Source organism: Diabrotica undecimpunctata, chromosome 2 (assembly GCF_040954645.1).
Source record: "Diabrotica undecimpunctata isolate CICGRU chromosome 2, icDiaUnde3, whole genome shotgun sequence".
Taxonomy (NCBI): Eukaryota; Metazoa; Arthropoda; class Insecta; order Coleoptera; family Chrysomelidae; genus Diabrotica; species Diabrotica undecimpunctata.
This window is the reverse complement of record NC_092804.1, coordinates 148,618,920-148,634,961: the sequence shown is the minus strand read 5'-3', so window position 1 is coordinate 148,634,961 and position 16,042 is coordinate 148,618,920. Positions and strand designations below refer to the sequence as shown.

General features: G+C 29.2%; 1 protein-coding gene across 1 annotated transcript in view; it reads right to left on the bottom strand.

The window, feature by feature from the left end:
- Window positions 1-16,042, bottom strand: part of LOC140435031 (adhesion G protein-coupled receptor E3-like) — a 799,910-nt gene that overhangs the window by 125,153 nt on the left and 658,715 nt on the right. Inside the window, exon 4 of the mRNA XM_072523706.1 lies at window positions 10,091-10,251. Coding sequence (XP_072379807.1) covers window positions 10,091-10,251 — 161 coding nt within the window. The remainder of the gene's footprint in view (window positions 1-10,090; window positions 10,252-16,042) is intronic.

Here is a 16,042-nt window from a genome sequence, read left to right as displayed (position 1 = left end):
TTTCATGAAATCAGATCCTAAATATATTTATCATTTCTCTTTTAATACATCTTTTAATTATTTTTGATTTTGTTTGAGCTAATTTTTGCGATTCCCTTCAAGTATCGAAAAATCTAAAATTCAACACATTAAATATTCAAGAGAACGCCACTTGTTACCAAATCCCAAATAAAATTTCCAGCTGTCTGGCTATACGAGGATTATAAAAAATGGATTTTGACCTTGTGCACACATATCAGGATTATAAAATATCCTCCGGATATTGACTTTAGGGATAAAGCTCGTGAAAAGTTTCTCTATCGACATATTAAATGGATCCAATTTTAAAAGCTATTATGTTTAATGAACTTGAAGCATATTCCATCCACTGAAAGTACTCCCTAAGCTGAAGGCATTAATATTTTGTGTAACATTGTTTAAAATACCTAAAATATTAAGATGTAAAAATGATAAAGATTTTATATAGATACTAGAATTATATTATTTTAACAAAAAATTGAAAAGGCAAGATACTTTTTGAGGCGTTGTATGTCACCTTGCAACACAAAAATAGTGGAACATACCAACAAATTTAAGAAAAACTATTTAAAAAAGATTTAAAATAAGTGCATAGGGATTTCGTCAAATAAATTTTTTTAACATTAATTCAGATTCATGAACTTGAACAATGAGAACGCTTTCTCAGAGAATCGAAAAACATCTGATTGACAACGATAAATCAAACTTTAAGCATTACATAAAATTTAATAATCATTCGTTATTTTCTTAAAAAAATAATAAAATTTTACATAATTTTCCAAATAAAAATTTTAGACAAATAAATCTTAACTCTAGAACCACAAGGTGAAATTGGTGGAACGATTTTCACAAGGTGGGGTCACCGGCGACCCGAAGTTATTTGTCAAAAAATTAACTAAATGATTTGATGTTTATTCAGAAAATGTATTGTTAGATAACAATAAGCAAAAATAATATACATAGTGAGTCAAAATATTAAACGACTTATATTTGACAAATACTTTTTACCATGTCAAAAGTAAATTAAAAAACAAGTTAGAAATTCAATAGTTTATTCTTGTATTATCTACAATCTCCACAAATACTAAATTGGTGTTCTATGCACATATTTTTTTCACAATACACACAAATATGGCGGCCTGTTCTATCGTTACTTCTTGGACAATATTAACATCGACGATTTTGTTTCTGAGGATTTACAAGGGGTATTTTGTGGTTTTTGTATTTCCTTACATACGTACGTATGTAAGGAAGAGTTTGTGGGTCCAGCACCTCATGAATGTGGCAGTCTGCGGTTAGGTTGCTTTTGCTGAACACCAAAGATTACGTTTCGTAAAGAAAACTGACGGTTTCGACTGTCAGCACATTGCCTTTCACTATTGCACTACCATTAAGCATATCCAAACAGAATCTAGATTCATTGTTAAAGCCAATCGTATTCTATTTAAGGTCAAAGTTTAGCCGTTTAACGGTATAAAATAAGTCCAAAACTTTTGATCCGGTGATAAACAATTCGTATTATAATAGACCTTCCACGTTTTCCAAACTGTTAGTCTGCGATTGATCTTGTGGCCGTGAAGCGGACCCGTAGAGACAAAAGCCTAATGTGGCGATCACGGTGCGGGGCCGATCTTTTGACACGCCCTGTAATTCTAAGTATTTATGTACGGCTTTACAAATTTCATACCCGACAATAAACGAACACCGCACTTTTACTTTTTTTCTACCTTTGTGGCTATTTTTCTAAAGAACAAATCGCCCTCACGCAAACCCATTACTAATATTTTTGAATGTGTCCAATAAAGGATTAATGGTGTCAAAATATTCATAATTTTTTTATTTTATTGTAGCACTTTTATATTAGTAACATCTACTGTCTTATTTATTTTGTAGTCAGTTTATTTAATTGTTTCTTTTAAATGGTTCTATGCGTACACTATACAATTTTATTTGTGTATTTATTATTCGATTTAAGTAAATATATTTTCATAGATAGTCTACAAATACTAGTAAACTCGATCCTAAATAATTAGTTTCTTACGTTAGCTTATTTCGAAAAGTTTCCTCCTGCTTTAGAACTTTTGAAAATACTTTGAATAGATCACACAAAGACCATTAAAGTTTACCTTTGAACGATCTCGTTAACAGGTTTTATACAAATAATTCTCGTGTATCTTTTATAAACTAATCGAAAAATCTTCAAGGTATTTTAGGATTTCTTATTTTAATTTACTTAAAGCAATAAGAATATACTGTGAATTTTAATTTAAAGAAAATAAGAAAACAAAAAATTGTAAACAAGAACTCATACTAAAAATATATTATGTACATTTGAATTATGGTGTGGGTCTTCTTGTGTCGCTCTTCATAAAAATGAATAAAAAATATGTTAACATTAATAAATTAAATAACTTTGTTTTTTATAGAAAATATGTTTAAACAAAAAATATGTTTGTGCAAGTAAGACAAACTAGAAGAGAGAAAGTCAAAAAATATAATAAATAGTGGGTACAAGGAAGTAGAAAAATAGTTTTACTCATATACAAGGTGGTCCTTAAGTAATTGTACAAAAAGAAACAATAGATTCTACACTTTAAAATATTACGATTTAAGCCAAATTGTTTTAATAAAATGTTGATATTAAGAAAGATACAGGGTGTTAAAGTGCAAAATTAAAATTTTATTTTTCGCTATAACTTTCATGTTTGTAAACATTTATCTATAAAAATTTAGAACTGGGCACTTTTAAACATGGAGAAATTATAATTGGATGCACACTTTGATGTAACTGATAGAGGGCGCCACTTATGCCACATATGTTGTATAAATTTGCACGTAACTTTTTGTGTTCTTTAAGTTACCTGTATTTGGGATAAAAAATATTAGAGATACATTATTTTAACAAAAAAAAAGGAATACTTGTTAATAACTTCAAAACTCAACAGTTTTCGCGATAATCGCATTTTAAAAATCAGCTGCATAATTCTGATCCAAGGCAATTACTCCAGGCAACGAAGAAAAAAGAGACAAAACCAATAATACTACTGAATTTTGGTATAAAATACCTTAAACTAAAGTTAATAGTTAACGAAATATTAAATAAACTAAATATATCAGCAGGATAATTAATAATAGGATTTGACAAAATAACAGAATAATACGATTTTACATCAAACATTTTACGTTTTATGTTAAATTAAAGTTATAATCAAAACATTTTTTTTACAAACCACATTAAGAAATAGTTAAACTAAATAACATAACTTTTTGTCAAAGTAAGTGTTCGATATGTCCACCATTTCCTTTAATTCATTTGTAAATATATTCCATATAAGATCGTCTCATATTAAATAACATTATTGGTTTTAAAGAAACTGCTGCAGTATTTATTTCTTTCCATAGTTGGTTGCGAATGTTTATGACGCACGTTGTTTTAATGCGCACCATACACCAAAATCAAGAGGATTAAATTAGTGGCTACGTGGTGGCTATAATGTATAATGGATGAATATATCGATGATATTAATTATTTATATATTTACGTTACAGCTTACAAGTAACTATAATTACATCTCGAACAAATGGACTATTATGATTTACTAACGAACTAATATTATGCTGAAATAAATTGCCTGTGTGTTTACTATATTTATAACAATATCGGTTATTAGGACAACGATGACGTTTTTGTAAAAATGCTGAGTCTTTCAGGTTAGATTTGTAGCAAAAGTATTATGAAACAGGACACATATGTGTTATTCAATACCTGTGCTCTAGTTTCTATTTTTCCTAATAAAAATGGGTAAACAATTTACGTAATGAACAATAAGTATTCTTTTCGGATTTTTTATGAATTAAATAATTATATCAATATCTCATTACATTGCCAAGGAATATGACTATCACGACCCATCCAACATTCAGAAAAGTTGTATTTAAGTATGTTCTAACTACCTTCTCTCTAGAATGTTGTGGTGTACCATCTTGCATAAACCACATTTTTTGGGTTTTTAGCATTTTACAATAGAAAAAAAGTAATACAACGCTATTATAGAAACTTAAAAAGTGATAGCAAAGGGAAATTGTAAACATGATGACGGCCAACGTCTGAATACGGACACGGCACTTAAAGAAGAAGATGAAATATCTTTTCTCCAATAAGACATTTAGCACCTTTAACAAAGCATTTTGTGATGTTACATTATCATCTTTGAGTTGTTTTAATAAGAATAAACTATGAATTATGCTTATCTACAGGTATTCAGTGCTTTAGCCACATATGCCACACATGTGGCATATTTGGCGCCCTCTATTAGTTACATTAGAGTAAGTATTAAATTATAATTTATCCTTTTCAAAAGCATCCAACTGTAAATTTTTGTCAAAAAATATTTACAAACCAAAAAGTTATAGCGAAAAATAAAATTTTAAATTTCCTGTTTAACACCCTGTATATTTCTTAATATCAATATTTTATTAAAGCAAGTTGGCTTAAATCGTAATATTTTAAAATGCAGAATCTACGGTTTCTGTTTGTACAATTACTTAAGGACCACTCTGTATATTATTTAATACGTAGGCATTTATTCCTTAATAATTTAACATCGATTTCAAGTAGTATCAAACACTAGTAAATATATTGTCCCCCAATGAAACAAAAGATTATGTAAAACCCAAATTATAATTAAATTTTGTAGGTATACATTGTTGAAAAATAATTTATTCTCTTTAATTCAAAGGGAAGTGCATATTCATTTTGCAAATTAGTTGTCATTTTTGAATGCACACATTTTTAAACCAATGCATAATTAATTTGTTAATTTAATAAAAGTCATTTATAATATTTCAATTATTCTATATACATATTCATATCTATTTTTTCTACACTTTCTGTGTGCATTATTGTTTAAGTTCAGAACATCACAGCTTTGCCTAATCTGAAAATTATATAAAAATGTTTGTAAATATTTTAAAGTTTTTTAAAACATAATTACGTGGCTTCGGCTACGACGCGTCGGTTAAGCAGGAGTAAAACTAATGTAGTACTTCAAGTGGTCTTTGACTCAGTTGAAAGTTTTTTTCTAAATCTGTTAATGCAACATGTGTTTTTATGTTTAATTCTGTCTGTGTTTGGATATTTTTTTAATAAAAACATTTTCGTATAAAATGACTGTTTTAATATGGTTTAATCCATTATTAATAATTTTGGAGTTTATTTTATTTATTGAAATCAATAGATTGATGACTCTTTAATTTTTGTTAAGGTCGCTTTTTTTAAACAGTGATTTAACTTGTAGCGGCTTCCAGGTTTCAAATATTTTAGATTCCAACTAGTATTGGACGTGTTACGTGAATAAACAGGACGTGGCTATTCTTAGGCGTGAGTAGCCTTCTCGGACGTGAACGTGAGCGATAAAATGTGAGTGTGAATCACAAAAATTCTCGATTGGATGCTTTCTCGCCCATTACTTCAGTTGCGGCGGTTAACGTTATTGAAATAATCGCTGAATCTCACTAATCAAGCGCGGCGACAGTATTACGTATATTTGAGAATTAAACCTTAGGCAGGTTGTGTCTTGTGCTTTACTGTCATATTTTCAGAAAGAAATTGAAAGAAGAAATTAAAAACGATTAGGAAAAAAAATGAAATAGGACCATGTTTTTTTACATCACATGAAAATTTCATCTATAATTTGTCTCCTGAGACAAGTATTTTTATAGCAAACCTATCTTTTTGCCAAAATTAACTCCTTACCTTTCATCATCATCAATTAGCCTATATTTGTCCACTGCTGAACGTAGGCCTCTCGTAAAATTTTCCACCTATTTCTATCTTAAGCTTCTTACATCCAGTTTGTGGTGATGCGATTGATATCAACCGTCCATCTAGTCGGTGGTCGTCCTCTGCTTCGATATGCCTCTTGTCTTGGGCGCCATTACAGAATCTTTCTGGTCCATCTATCATCCGTTAATCTGGAGCCCATTTAGCCATATTCCATACCTTTATTCTGGTAAAAAAACTTTTTTATATCTCTTATAATATCTTATTTACCAAGCTGTCTGACATCAATTATTCTTCTAGTTTATTCCTCTTATCCAACATTATAGCAAATTAACTTAATTTTATACCATATGTACCAAAACAATTTCGCAGTCGAGTTCCTCTGGGTACCGTCACACGTTGGAATATATGGTTACAAAAATGCAAAAAAGGCAGATAGCTAGCTAGTTCCGCAGTAACCAGTATCGCCGCATCAGTAAAAAAACTAGCAGTGCATTTAGATTTAAAGCCTTATTTTAAATCAAAATTGCACGATGTTTGGCAAAACAAATGAAATAGAAGTAACATTAAATTGGTAGAAATAAAATCTTTTGTCCTTCCCTAGAACTTCCCTGGCCTTCAAAGTGACAACATCAAGTCCTAATATCACGTCTCATACATCCACATGAGCACGAAAGAATTCCAAGTGTTGTCTTCGATGAGCTAGGTTCAATAAAGAGGCTGTAGGTACATAAGATAATAAACTTTTTCCGCTTAACACTTGTTGACACTTTTTTATTGCAATTTTTTTTTAAATAACAGAAATTTTCTTATCTATTTTTCTTTACTACCTTGTGTACTTTACTATCACCACCTATAGACCACCATTAGCTAATGATGGTTTGACAACGACTACTCAGACCAATACAAGACAGTTCGACGTAAAATTCTGGCAAATGTATTGACTCCTTGAACGTAAATCAAAACTTATCATCCAAAATAAAATTCTTCTGTACAAAGCCATACTCAAACCTATCAGGTTCTACCGACTTTATTATTGGCAAAGCCAACGTCGCTGAACATCATCCAAAGATTCCAGTCATTGCTGAGATCGATAATGGATGCACCATGGTAAGTAAGTAATCAAACACTTCACTACGACCTAAAGATTCCTTTTATCAGAAAAGAAATCGATCGAGCCACGGAGTCAGAAAATGATCGTACCATTTACCATGAAAATAAGCTAATAAGAAGTTATTCAATACTAGTCTAGCCACAAGAAGACTAGATAGAACCTGCCCTCAAGACCTACCCCAAAACTATACCTAAATAGAATAAGATGAGACATTATTGGATGGCTCTCCTTTACTCTTAAAACCAGTAACAGAATTACTTAACACTCTGTAATGATGTAAATTGTAAATAATTATAAAAAAAACTGAGTTAAATATTTGTCGACTTTAACACGTAAAGTGCCACAATGGAAATCATATTAAACCGTCCATATTGGCCAGCTAAACATATTAATAACTTATTTTATTTATAAACTAATATATTTTAAACAAAAAAATATTTTTTTTGTCTGAGCATTTGTCCCCCATGGCGATAATAATGTTTTTTTCAGAACGGCTGTCAGGGACATGAAGCACGCGCGTTTAACGCGTTTTCGTGTTTAGACTGGTAGTATCGTGGAGACTGCAGTCCGACGAGGTTAGAAAATACGTACGTGATAGTTTATGAATATTTTCGAGTTAGTTTGTGAATTTATTAGTTTTTATTTTTTAAATTTAGTAGTTTCGAGTTTAGTTTGTGAATTATGGGTGAATACAAACGCGAACATGAAAGATTGCAGACATTGTTGAACGAAGTTCTTTCTGAAGATGAACACAATTTTTCGCCGAATGTAAGCGACTACGAGCCCTTAGACAGCGAAAGTTCTGATTCTGATGATCCCGTGACGCCAAAAAAAAAGAACAAGATTGCCTAGTTTTAATAAAAAATGTCAGAGGGTAACAAAAGTTATAAAATTTGACCAACAAGTAAACGTTTCTCCAAAATCAAGACCCCCAACGCTCAACGTCTAGTTGCATAAATACGGCATTCACTAATATAGACCACATAATTGAGTCAGTAATAGCACAAAATATGGACTATATTAATGATGAATCTGAACCCTCGCCAATAATAAATTATGAATGGGGTCAGATAACAGGAAATTTTTTGAAAAATATTCCTGTTACTATAAGTGATTCAGGAATCAAGGCAACTGTTTACGAACAATATGAACAGATTCCATATTTTTTTACATAATGATAATAACAGATAAAATTATTAAATTATTTGTTCGGGAAACCAATATCTATGCACATCAACAAAAAGCTAAAAATACCTCTAAACACTCCCGAGTTCAAACTTTCAAAGACACCACGGAGAATGAAATGAAAGCATTTCTAGGACGCCTTATGTGAATGGGATTAGTTCAGCTTCCTTCCCTTTCTGCCTACTGGTAAAAAAAAAGTTTGTATCAAAATTCACTAAAATATGTTTGGTCTAGAGGCCGTTTTCAAGTTTTGTTAAAAATGTGGCATTTTACGAACAACGAAAAAGCTAATATGGATGACAGGCTACATAAAATCGGTCCCTTACTATCAAAGTTACAGGAAACTTTTCAAGCTTCCATAGTACCTGGTGAATATATTGTTATAGATGAGACACTTGTTCCTTTCAAGGAAAGCTAAAGTTTAAGCAATATATCTCGAATAAACTATTTAAATTTGGAATTAAACTTTTTAAACTGTGTTTGGAGGGAGGTTATTTATATGACCTAAAGGTGTACTGTAGAAGAGAAAAAGAGTGGACCATTATTACACATCAGTAGAATTGGCACATAAATTGCTAGAGAATAATACCCACATAATTGGAACTCTTCGTAGCAACAGAAAATTAAACCCAAAAACTGTTTTGCAAGCCAAATTAAAACGTTAAGAAGTTATTGCAGAAGAAAGCAATACTGGCATTTTTGTAAAAAAAAATGGAGAGACAAGAGGGATGTCCTTATACTAAACACAAAATTTTTACCGGAAATGGTGGTGGTCAACAGACGTTCAGGTGAATTATTAAAGCCCAAAAGTGTGCTCGAATACAACAAGCATAAGGCCTATATTGATTTATCAGGTAACTTTATTATTTAAAATCAGTTTTTTTGTTACTGTAAAATTGTTTTTAGATCAGATGAAATCATATAATTCATCTCTACGTAGAGGAGTTAAATGGTATAGGAAGTTGGCAATCGAGCTTGTTATTGGCGCTGCTATTGTGAATTCCTCTATCTATTACATCAAAAAGTAATCAATAACAAAATGACTCTCACAGAATTTTCTGAGGAAGTCATAAAGGGTAAAATGTGTATCTAAAAAAATGATATTATTATAAGTATATAATATGTACGTTTTAGGACTTACAAAACTTGATACCTATCCGACTGTCGACGATTAGAGCCAAACAGATCAACACGAGCTTATAGAAACCGAAAAAAGGCTGTTCCATGTGCTATGCAGAACTCTCAATAAAATCGGGAAGAACAATTGTCAAAAACAAAACCCTGAAGACAAAACTTTATTGTAATAAGTGTTCGAAATCTTATTCTTTACTTTGTTATTTTACAAACATGCATCTACCTCAAAATAAAGATTTCTGAAATACTAAAATATTTAATTTTTTTAATTGTAGAAAATCCTTCTTCAGACCTATCGTAAAATTCTTTGACATCCAAACCAATTAATGGTTCATATTGTCCAATATATGCTCTCGCTGCTTACATATATCTTAAACAAATCTGTCTAACAAACGCAGTGAGACTCGGCTAGAAGTGTGAACTGACCTGTCAGACAGCATGTGTTCCCCACGGTCACATGCATGGAAAACAATATATGCCCATGGAGGACAATGTTTGCCCCTCATGGTACTTTACGTGTTAATACTATTTTATTTGTTGTGGTGGAATTATTTAGTCTGTACGTAATACACAATGTTTTTTAAAAATGACTTTTAGTCGCCTTCTGGAATTTTAACGAATACTAAAACTTCCCTTAGTATCTGCCACTTTAGAACACTATGTACTAAATGAAACTATTTTTTTGTTGCAAATCACATATTTGATTTTATGTATCAAGTAAATTCTACAACTGCTATTTAACCGACACTTTTCCCAAATGTAATCTTCTCTAAATTAAAAAATATAAGCAAACATTTAATTTATGTATATTTAAAAAAACAATAAGAAAACCAATAAAATAAATAGAAAATACATACCTAAGAAAGTTTTTCGTTATATGATTATCCGTTACGGGTACCAAATGCAGACCAGTCCTAAATTGATTGTGCATATTATGTGTCATCAACAGCATCCAGCAGAATGTGCATAGCCGAGAATATTGAAGAGCAAATGCGAGGGCTATGCATAGCTCAGAATCCTGAAACAATACTGACTGTAAGTAATTTTAATATACTAAAAAAGCGTTAGACGTGGCGTGGCTTAAAATAAACCAAATTTGAAATCATTTAGGTTGTATTACTGCAAACAATTTAAAAGGGAAAAATCTAAATTTAAAAAAGTTTCTTTTTTTTATATTTAACAAAGTTTTTGTTATTTATTTATATTTCATATCAATACATCTATTTGATGTTATTTGTAATTTGTTTTGAGGTACACAAAACGTAAGCTCGCATAGCTTATAATGCATTAATGTTGGTAATAATTTAATACCAAGCTATTAATATTTGATATCAATATTTCAAAACTTTTTAAATCAGGTGACGTACTTTGTGTTATGAAAAAAATGATTTTTTCAACGAGAACTTCAGTCATCTTCACAGATCACATCCGATGTAAAATCTGTTTTAAAGGGAACCTCATGGTTCCCCAACACAATTTTTGTGGTCATTGATCATCTGTACCTATACATTTTCAACCTTCCTTTTTAATCCATATTTATAAAAATTTGACTTTTCTATTTTATCCTGCTTTAACGAGTAACTTTTTTATCCAGTTGATTTTTCATACAAAGTCTGATTTCCATATATAGGGAGCCATATTAATTTTTGTTTTTATTTTCGCAATAGTTAAGCCCTATCTGTCAAAAGTTGCTTTTTTTAAATTCTTTGGTGTCTACAATAATAAAGTTAACTTTCCATGCCTTTCTTATAAAATTTTTTTAAATTGTGTACTTAAGCTCTAATGAAAACAAGTTACTTTTTCTCCTGGCTTCACGTTTCGTTATATTTTACATCAGCGATAAAATAGAAATATTATATTATATTATATCGTTTTCTTGTTAACGTACTGTGATATTTTTGTGACTTTTTAATGTTTGTATAAATTTAGAAAAAACTCTTAATATGTTTTTTACATTGTAATTATTAAATGTAGGTTCTAACAAGTAAACCTACGCATTTGACATTGTTTGACATCTTTATATGACTTTACAATCATTACAACTGAAGAAGTGCAGAAATACTGCACGAAACGTTTTCTATTAAAAGATTGAAATAGTTTTTTAATTTTTTATTTCTCCTTGACCGATATCCTCATTTACAGTGAGATTTTTATCCCACCTGCATTGTGTATATATACATATATATATATATATATATATATATATATATATAAATGTTTTGGATGGGTTGGAGTCAATAATAGGGCTATTGCTTAACTATTTTTTTATTCTCGAGCTTTCAATTGTGTTTACAATTATTATCAAGAGCTAAAAAAGACAAAATACTTACAAGGTTGAACTAAAAAGAAAAAACAATTTTTGTTAACTTACCAAATAAAAATTAGTTTGGTAAGTAAAAATCACTGCTTACATGTTCAAAATATTTAATACAAAAATGTTTTTATCTAATAAATGTTTCTCTGAAAAATTTTTATAATTTTGAAAACATTTTTTTTAATATAAGAATAATTGAATTTATAAATAAGTTCAAATAGCAACCAATTACAAATAGCCTCAATGTCATAAATGCCAACATAAAATTTTTATTTTTGACAATTATATTGCCAAAAGTAAAACTTCGTTTAAACATTCTTTTTTGTTTAGTAACAAAAAGAAGAAGATTTATTCACCCTTGACAGATGTCTGAAAGAATGTGATAGATATATGGAGAATTAAATATGACATTTTACAAGTTTTATATATAAATCATAAAGAAAGAATATAATTATAAATTTTGCTTAAATTTTGAATTTCAGATCTTTTGTTTAAACTCTTATCATTTTTGCTAATACAAACCATTTCCAAAAAAGTCCTTTTAAATTTATTACTTTCACTACATAAAATTTTAATGTTATCAAAATCCATAATATGGTCTTTATCGATTACATGTTCTGCCAAAGCACAAGATGGTTTTTTAATTCTGCAATCACTTTTGTGAGAAATAATGCGATTTGAAAGATTTCTTCCGGTCTCACCAACATATTCAGCCTCACACTGAGTACAACTAATGCTGTATACTAAATTCGTTTTTTCAAATTTGTCTATAGGATATTTAGTTTTAGAATATAAAGATGAAATAGTTTTGATGTTCTTTGTTGCTATTTTTCTATTGTCAATAACCTTTAGTGTTTGTATTAATTTAGGTGTTAATGATGGTATAAAAGGTAGTGAATGATAATAGATGCAATGTTTTGAGATTGAGCAAAAAATGGTGTTAAATTATTTATATTACCAATATTAGAAAAAAGCATCCTATGTAGCATATCTGGAGGATAAGAGTTTTCAATTAGAATATTTTTTAATAACTGAAGATCTTCCTGTAGATAATCTGGATGAGAAAGTTTTAAAACACGTTCTTTTAATCCTGTTATAAGGTTCATATTCAAAAATAGCAACAAAGAACATCAAAACTATTTCATCTTTATATTCTAAAACTAAATATCCTATAGACAAATTTGAAAAAACGAATTTAGTATACAGCATTAGTTGTACTCAGTGTGAGGCTGAATATGTTGGTGAGACCGGAAGAAATCTTTCAAATCGCATTATTTCTCACAAAAGTGATTGCAGAATTAAAAAACCATCTTGTGCTTTGGCAGAACATGTAATCGATAAAGACCATATTATGGATTTTGATAACATTAAAATTTTATGTAGTGAAAGTAATAAATTTAAAAGGACTTTTTTGGAAATGGTTTGTATTAGCAAAAATGATAAGAGTTTAAACAAAAGATCTGAAATTCAAAATTTAAGCAAAATTTATAATTATATTCTTTCTTTATGATTTATATATAAAACTTGTAAAATGTCATATTTAATTCTCCATATATCTATCACATTCTTTCAGACATCTGTCAAGGGTGAATAAATCTTCTTCTTTTTGTTACTAAACAAAAAAGAATGTTTAAACGAAGTTTTACTTTTGGCAATATAATTGTCAAAAATAAAAATTTTATGTTGGCATTTATGACATTGAGGCTATTTGTAATTGGTTGCTATTTGAACTTATTTATAAATTCAATTATTCTTATATTAAAAAAAATGTTTTCAAAATTATAAAAATTTTTCAGAGAAACATTTATTAGATAAAAACATTTTTGTATTAAATATTTTGAACATGTAAGCAGTGATTTTTACTTACCAAACTAATTTTTATTTGGTAAGTTAACAAAAATTGTTTTTTCTTTTTAGTTCAACCTTGTAAGTATTTTGTCTTTTTTAGCTCTTGATAATAATTGTAAACACAATTGAAAGCTCGAGAATAAAAAAATAGTTAACCAATAGCCCTATTATTGACTCCAACCCATCCAAAACAGTTATATATTTGTTCCAAACGAGTCACAAGTACTTCTTTTTTCTTATTCTTATATATATATATATATATATATATATATATATATATATATATATATATATATGTATATACATAAATATATATACAGGGTGAGTCACCACTAACGAGACGGAAGATTACAGCGAAATTATTCTGAAATATACAGGGTGTCACAATAAAGCGCGGCGTTTCAGAAGTATATTTTTTCTTATGAAACACTCTATATTTTATTGGATCTTTTACCGTTTCCATATATATATATATATATATATATATATATATATATATATATTGACATATATAATAATAATAATAATAATAATATAACACAGAAAACCAAAAAAGGTATATCGATGAAAGGCAACCGTATATACGTATTTCTGACTATTGGTCGTCTTGAGTACGGTGCAGCCAAGTTAGAAAAGGAGCATGTTAACTTGGGAAAGGATTACTACAGGAGCAATGGTGCGGCATTAGTGCGAGAAAGTCCAATTAAGTACTAATTTTTCGTAAGAGATACGAAAAAAATTATTTATGTAAAAGTAGTAGCACAGATCGGGCCACATTCGAACAATATTGTCGAATATACAAGGGCACTCATATTGATGGGGTGAAACAAACTCTTTTCTTTTTTTTAATGGAACATTCTATATATTTTTACATTTTTGGACTCCTATGGATGTTCTCGTTTTTTCAATATAAGATTTGGCAGATTATTACGGGATAATTTAAAAGATAATTACGTTTTTTTGTTAATTTCGTAGCAATATTAACAACCTGTAGATTTGTAGAGATTAGATATCATAAAAATATATCTATGTTTAAAAGATTTTTAATAGTCTACCATTGTCTTAAATTATTAGCATATCGAAAATTAATTTCGAGTTTTCTTAAATAGAACAAGTACACCTGGTTAAGTGAATATTTTCTTTTACATTTAATAATATTTGTATATTAAACGTGACTTTACTTTTTACTACTAAGGTTTTTGGATATTTTATTAAACATTAACTAATTAAGTATCAGTAAATATATTTTATTAATGTTTGTATTTTGAGAACGGAATGTGAAAAGTGGAAATTAAAACGTTAATAAAATTATTTTAACCTTCAATTGTGGCTTATTCTCATTAAAATAGTAATTACTTATAAAAAAACACTTCAAAGAAATGTTTATCGCATAAAATAAAATGAATTTACTTTTTAAATAAGCTAAAATGGAAAAGTAGTTGTCAGATTGGGGATTTCATTTTATGAATTAATCCCAAAGGAGATGGCGTAACAAGATCCTTCTTTTCCCCAGCTTAAAAAAATTCGTTGATTAATATCATTGGGAATATGATTACGTAAGACGTTGCTTCCTAATGAAAATCATCTCTATACTCCAATCTCTTTATATCCTCAAGTTTTTTTCTTTTTCTTTTAAAACTTAATTACTTGAGAAAAATTCGATTTCTAAACGTTTTCGTTTTAACAAAATTGATTTTTAGACTTTTAAACATTGAAATTAATATAAACAGCAAACATTAAAATAACTATATTTTCCAGTGTTTTGAAGCGATTTCTTTGTGTCATTTTACGTTTGTAATCAATGTGTAATGCAAATTAAACACAATTTATACTAGAATTGGATTTATTGCTATTTCGATTTCCTGGTAAAAATTTTGTTTAAAGAGTTATTTTATTTTTACTACCTGACTTTTATCTATCTCACCTACAATGATTATTCAATCTTGTATTAGTAATTATCCTTCAATCAATAGAGTTACTTTCTACTTGGGCCGTAGGATGCTTTTTTTATTAAAAGTATTACCGGAAATGAATATATTTACCAATTTTAAGCAACTTTTGTCCCAAACATTATTTCTGGAAGTCAATACTTTTCAACTTATTCACAAGTGAAAAAAAGTCAATTTTTTTAACAGAAAAAAACATTTTTTTAAACGGTTTTTTGCGAATTACACAAAAAGGATGTACATTACCAAAAACACTGTTTAAGAAAAAATATCTTCTTCTTCTTCTTAGCCTTCTGTCGTCAATGTTTGGACATAGGCCTCTCCCAACTCCTTCCATCCGTCCCTATCCTGAGCAACATATTTCCAATTTTTTCCGGCTATTCTTTTAATATTATCAACCCATCTCATCTGTGGTCTTCCTCTTGGTCGTTTACTTTCGTAAGATCTCCGATGTTGTATTGTAATATTCCAACGTTGGTATTTTTGTCTAGCAGTGTGACCCGCAAAGCTCCATTTAAATTTGGCATTTTTTGTTTTTATGTCCTCGACTTTTGTTTTGGATCTTACCCAGTCATTCCTCTTTTTATCTGACAGTTGTATACCTAACATTGCTCTTTTCATTGTTCTTTCTATTGTGGCCAGTTTATTCATGTTTGCCTTGGTTAGGGTCCAGGTTTGACATCCATATGTCATGATAGGAA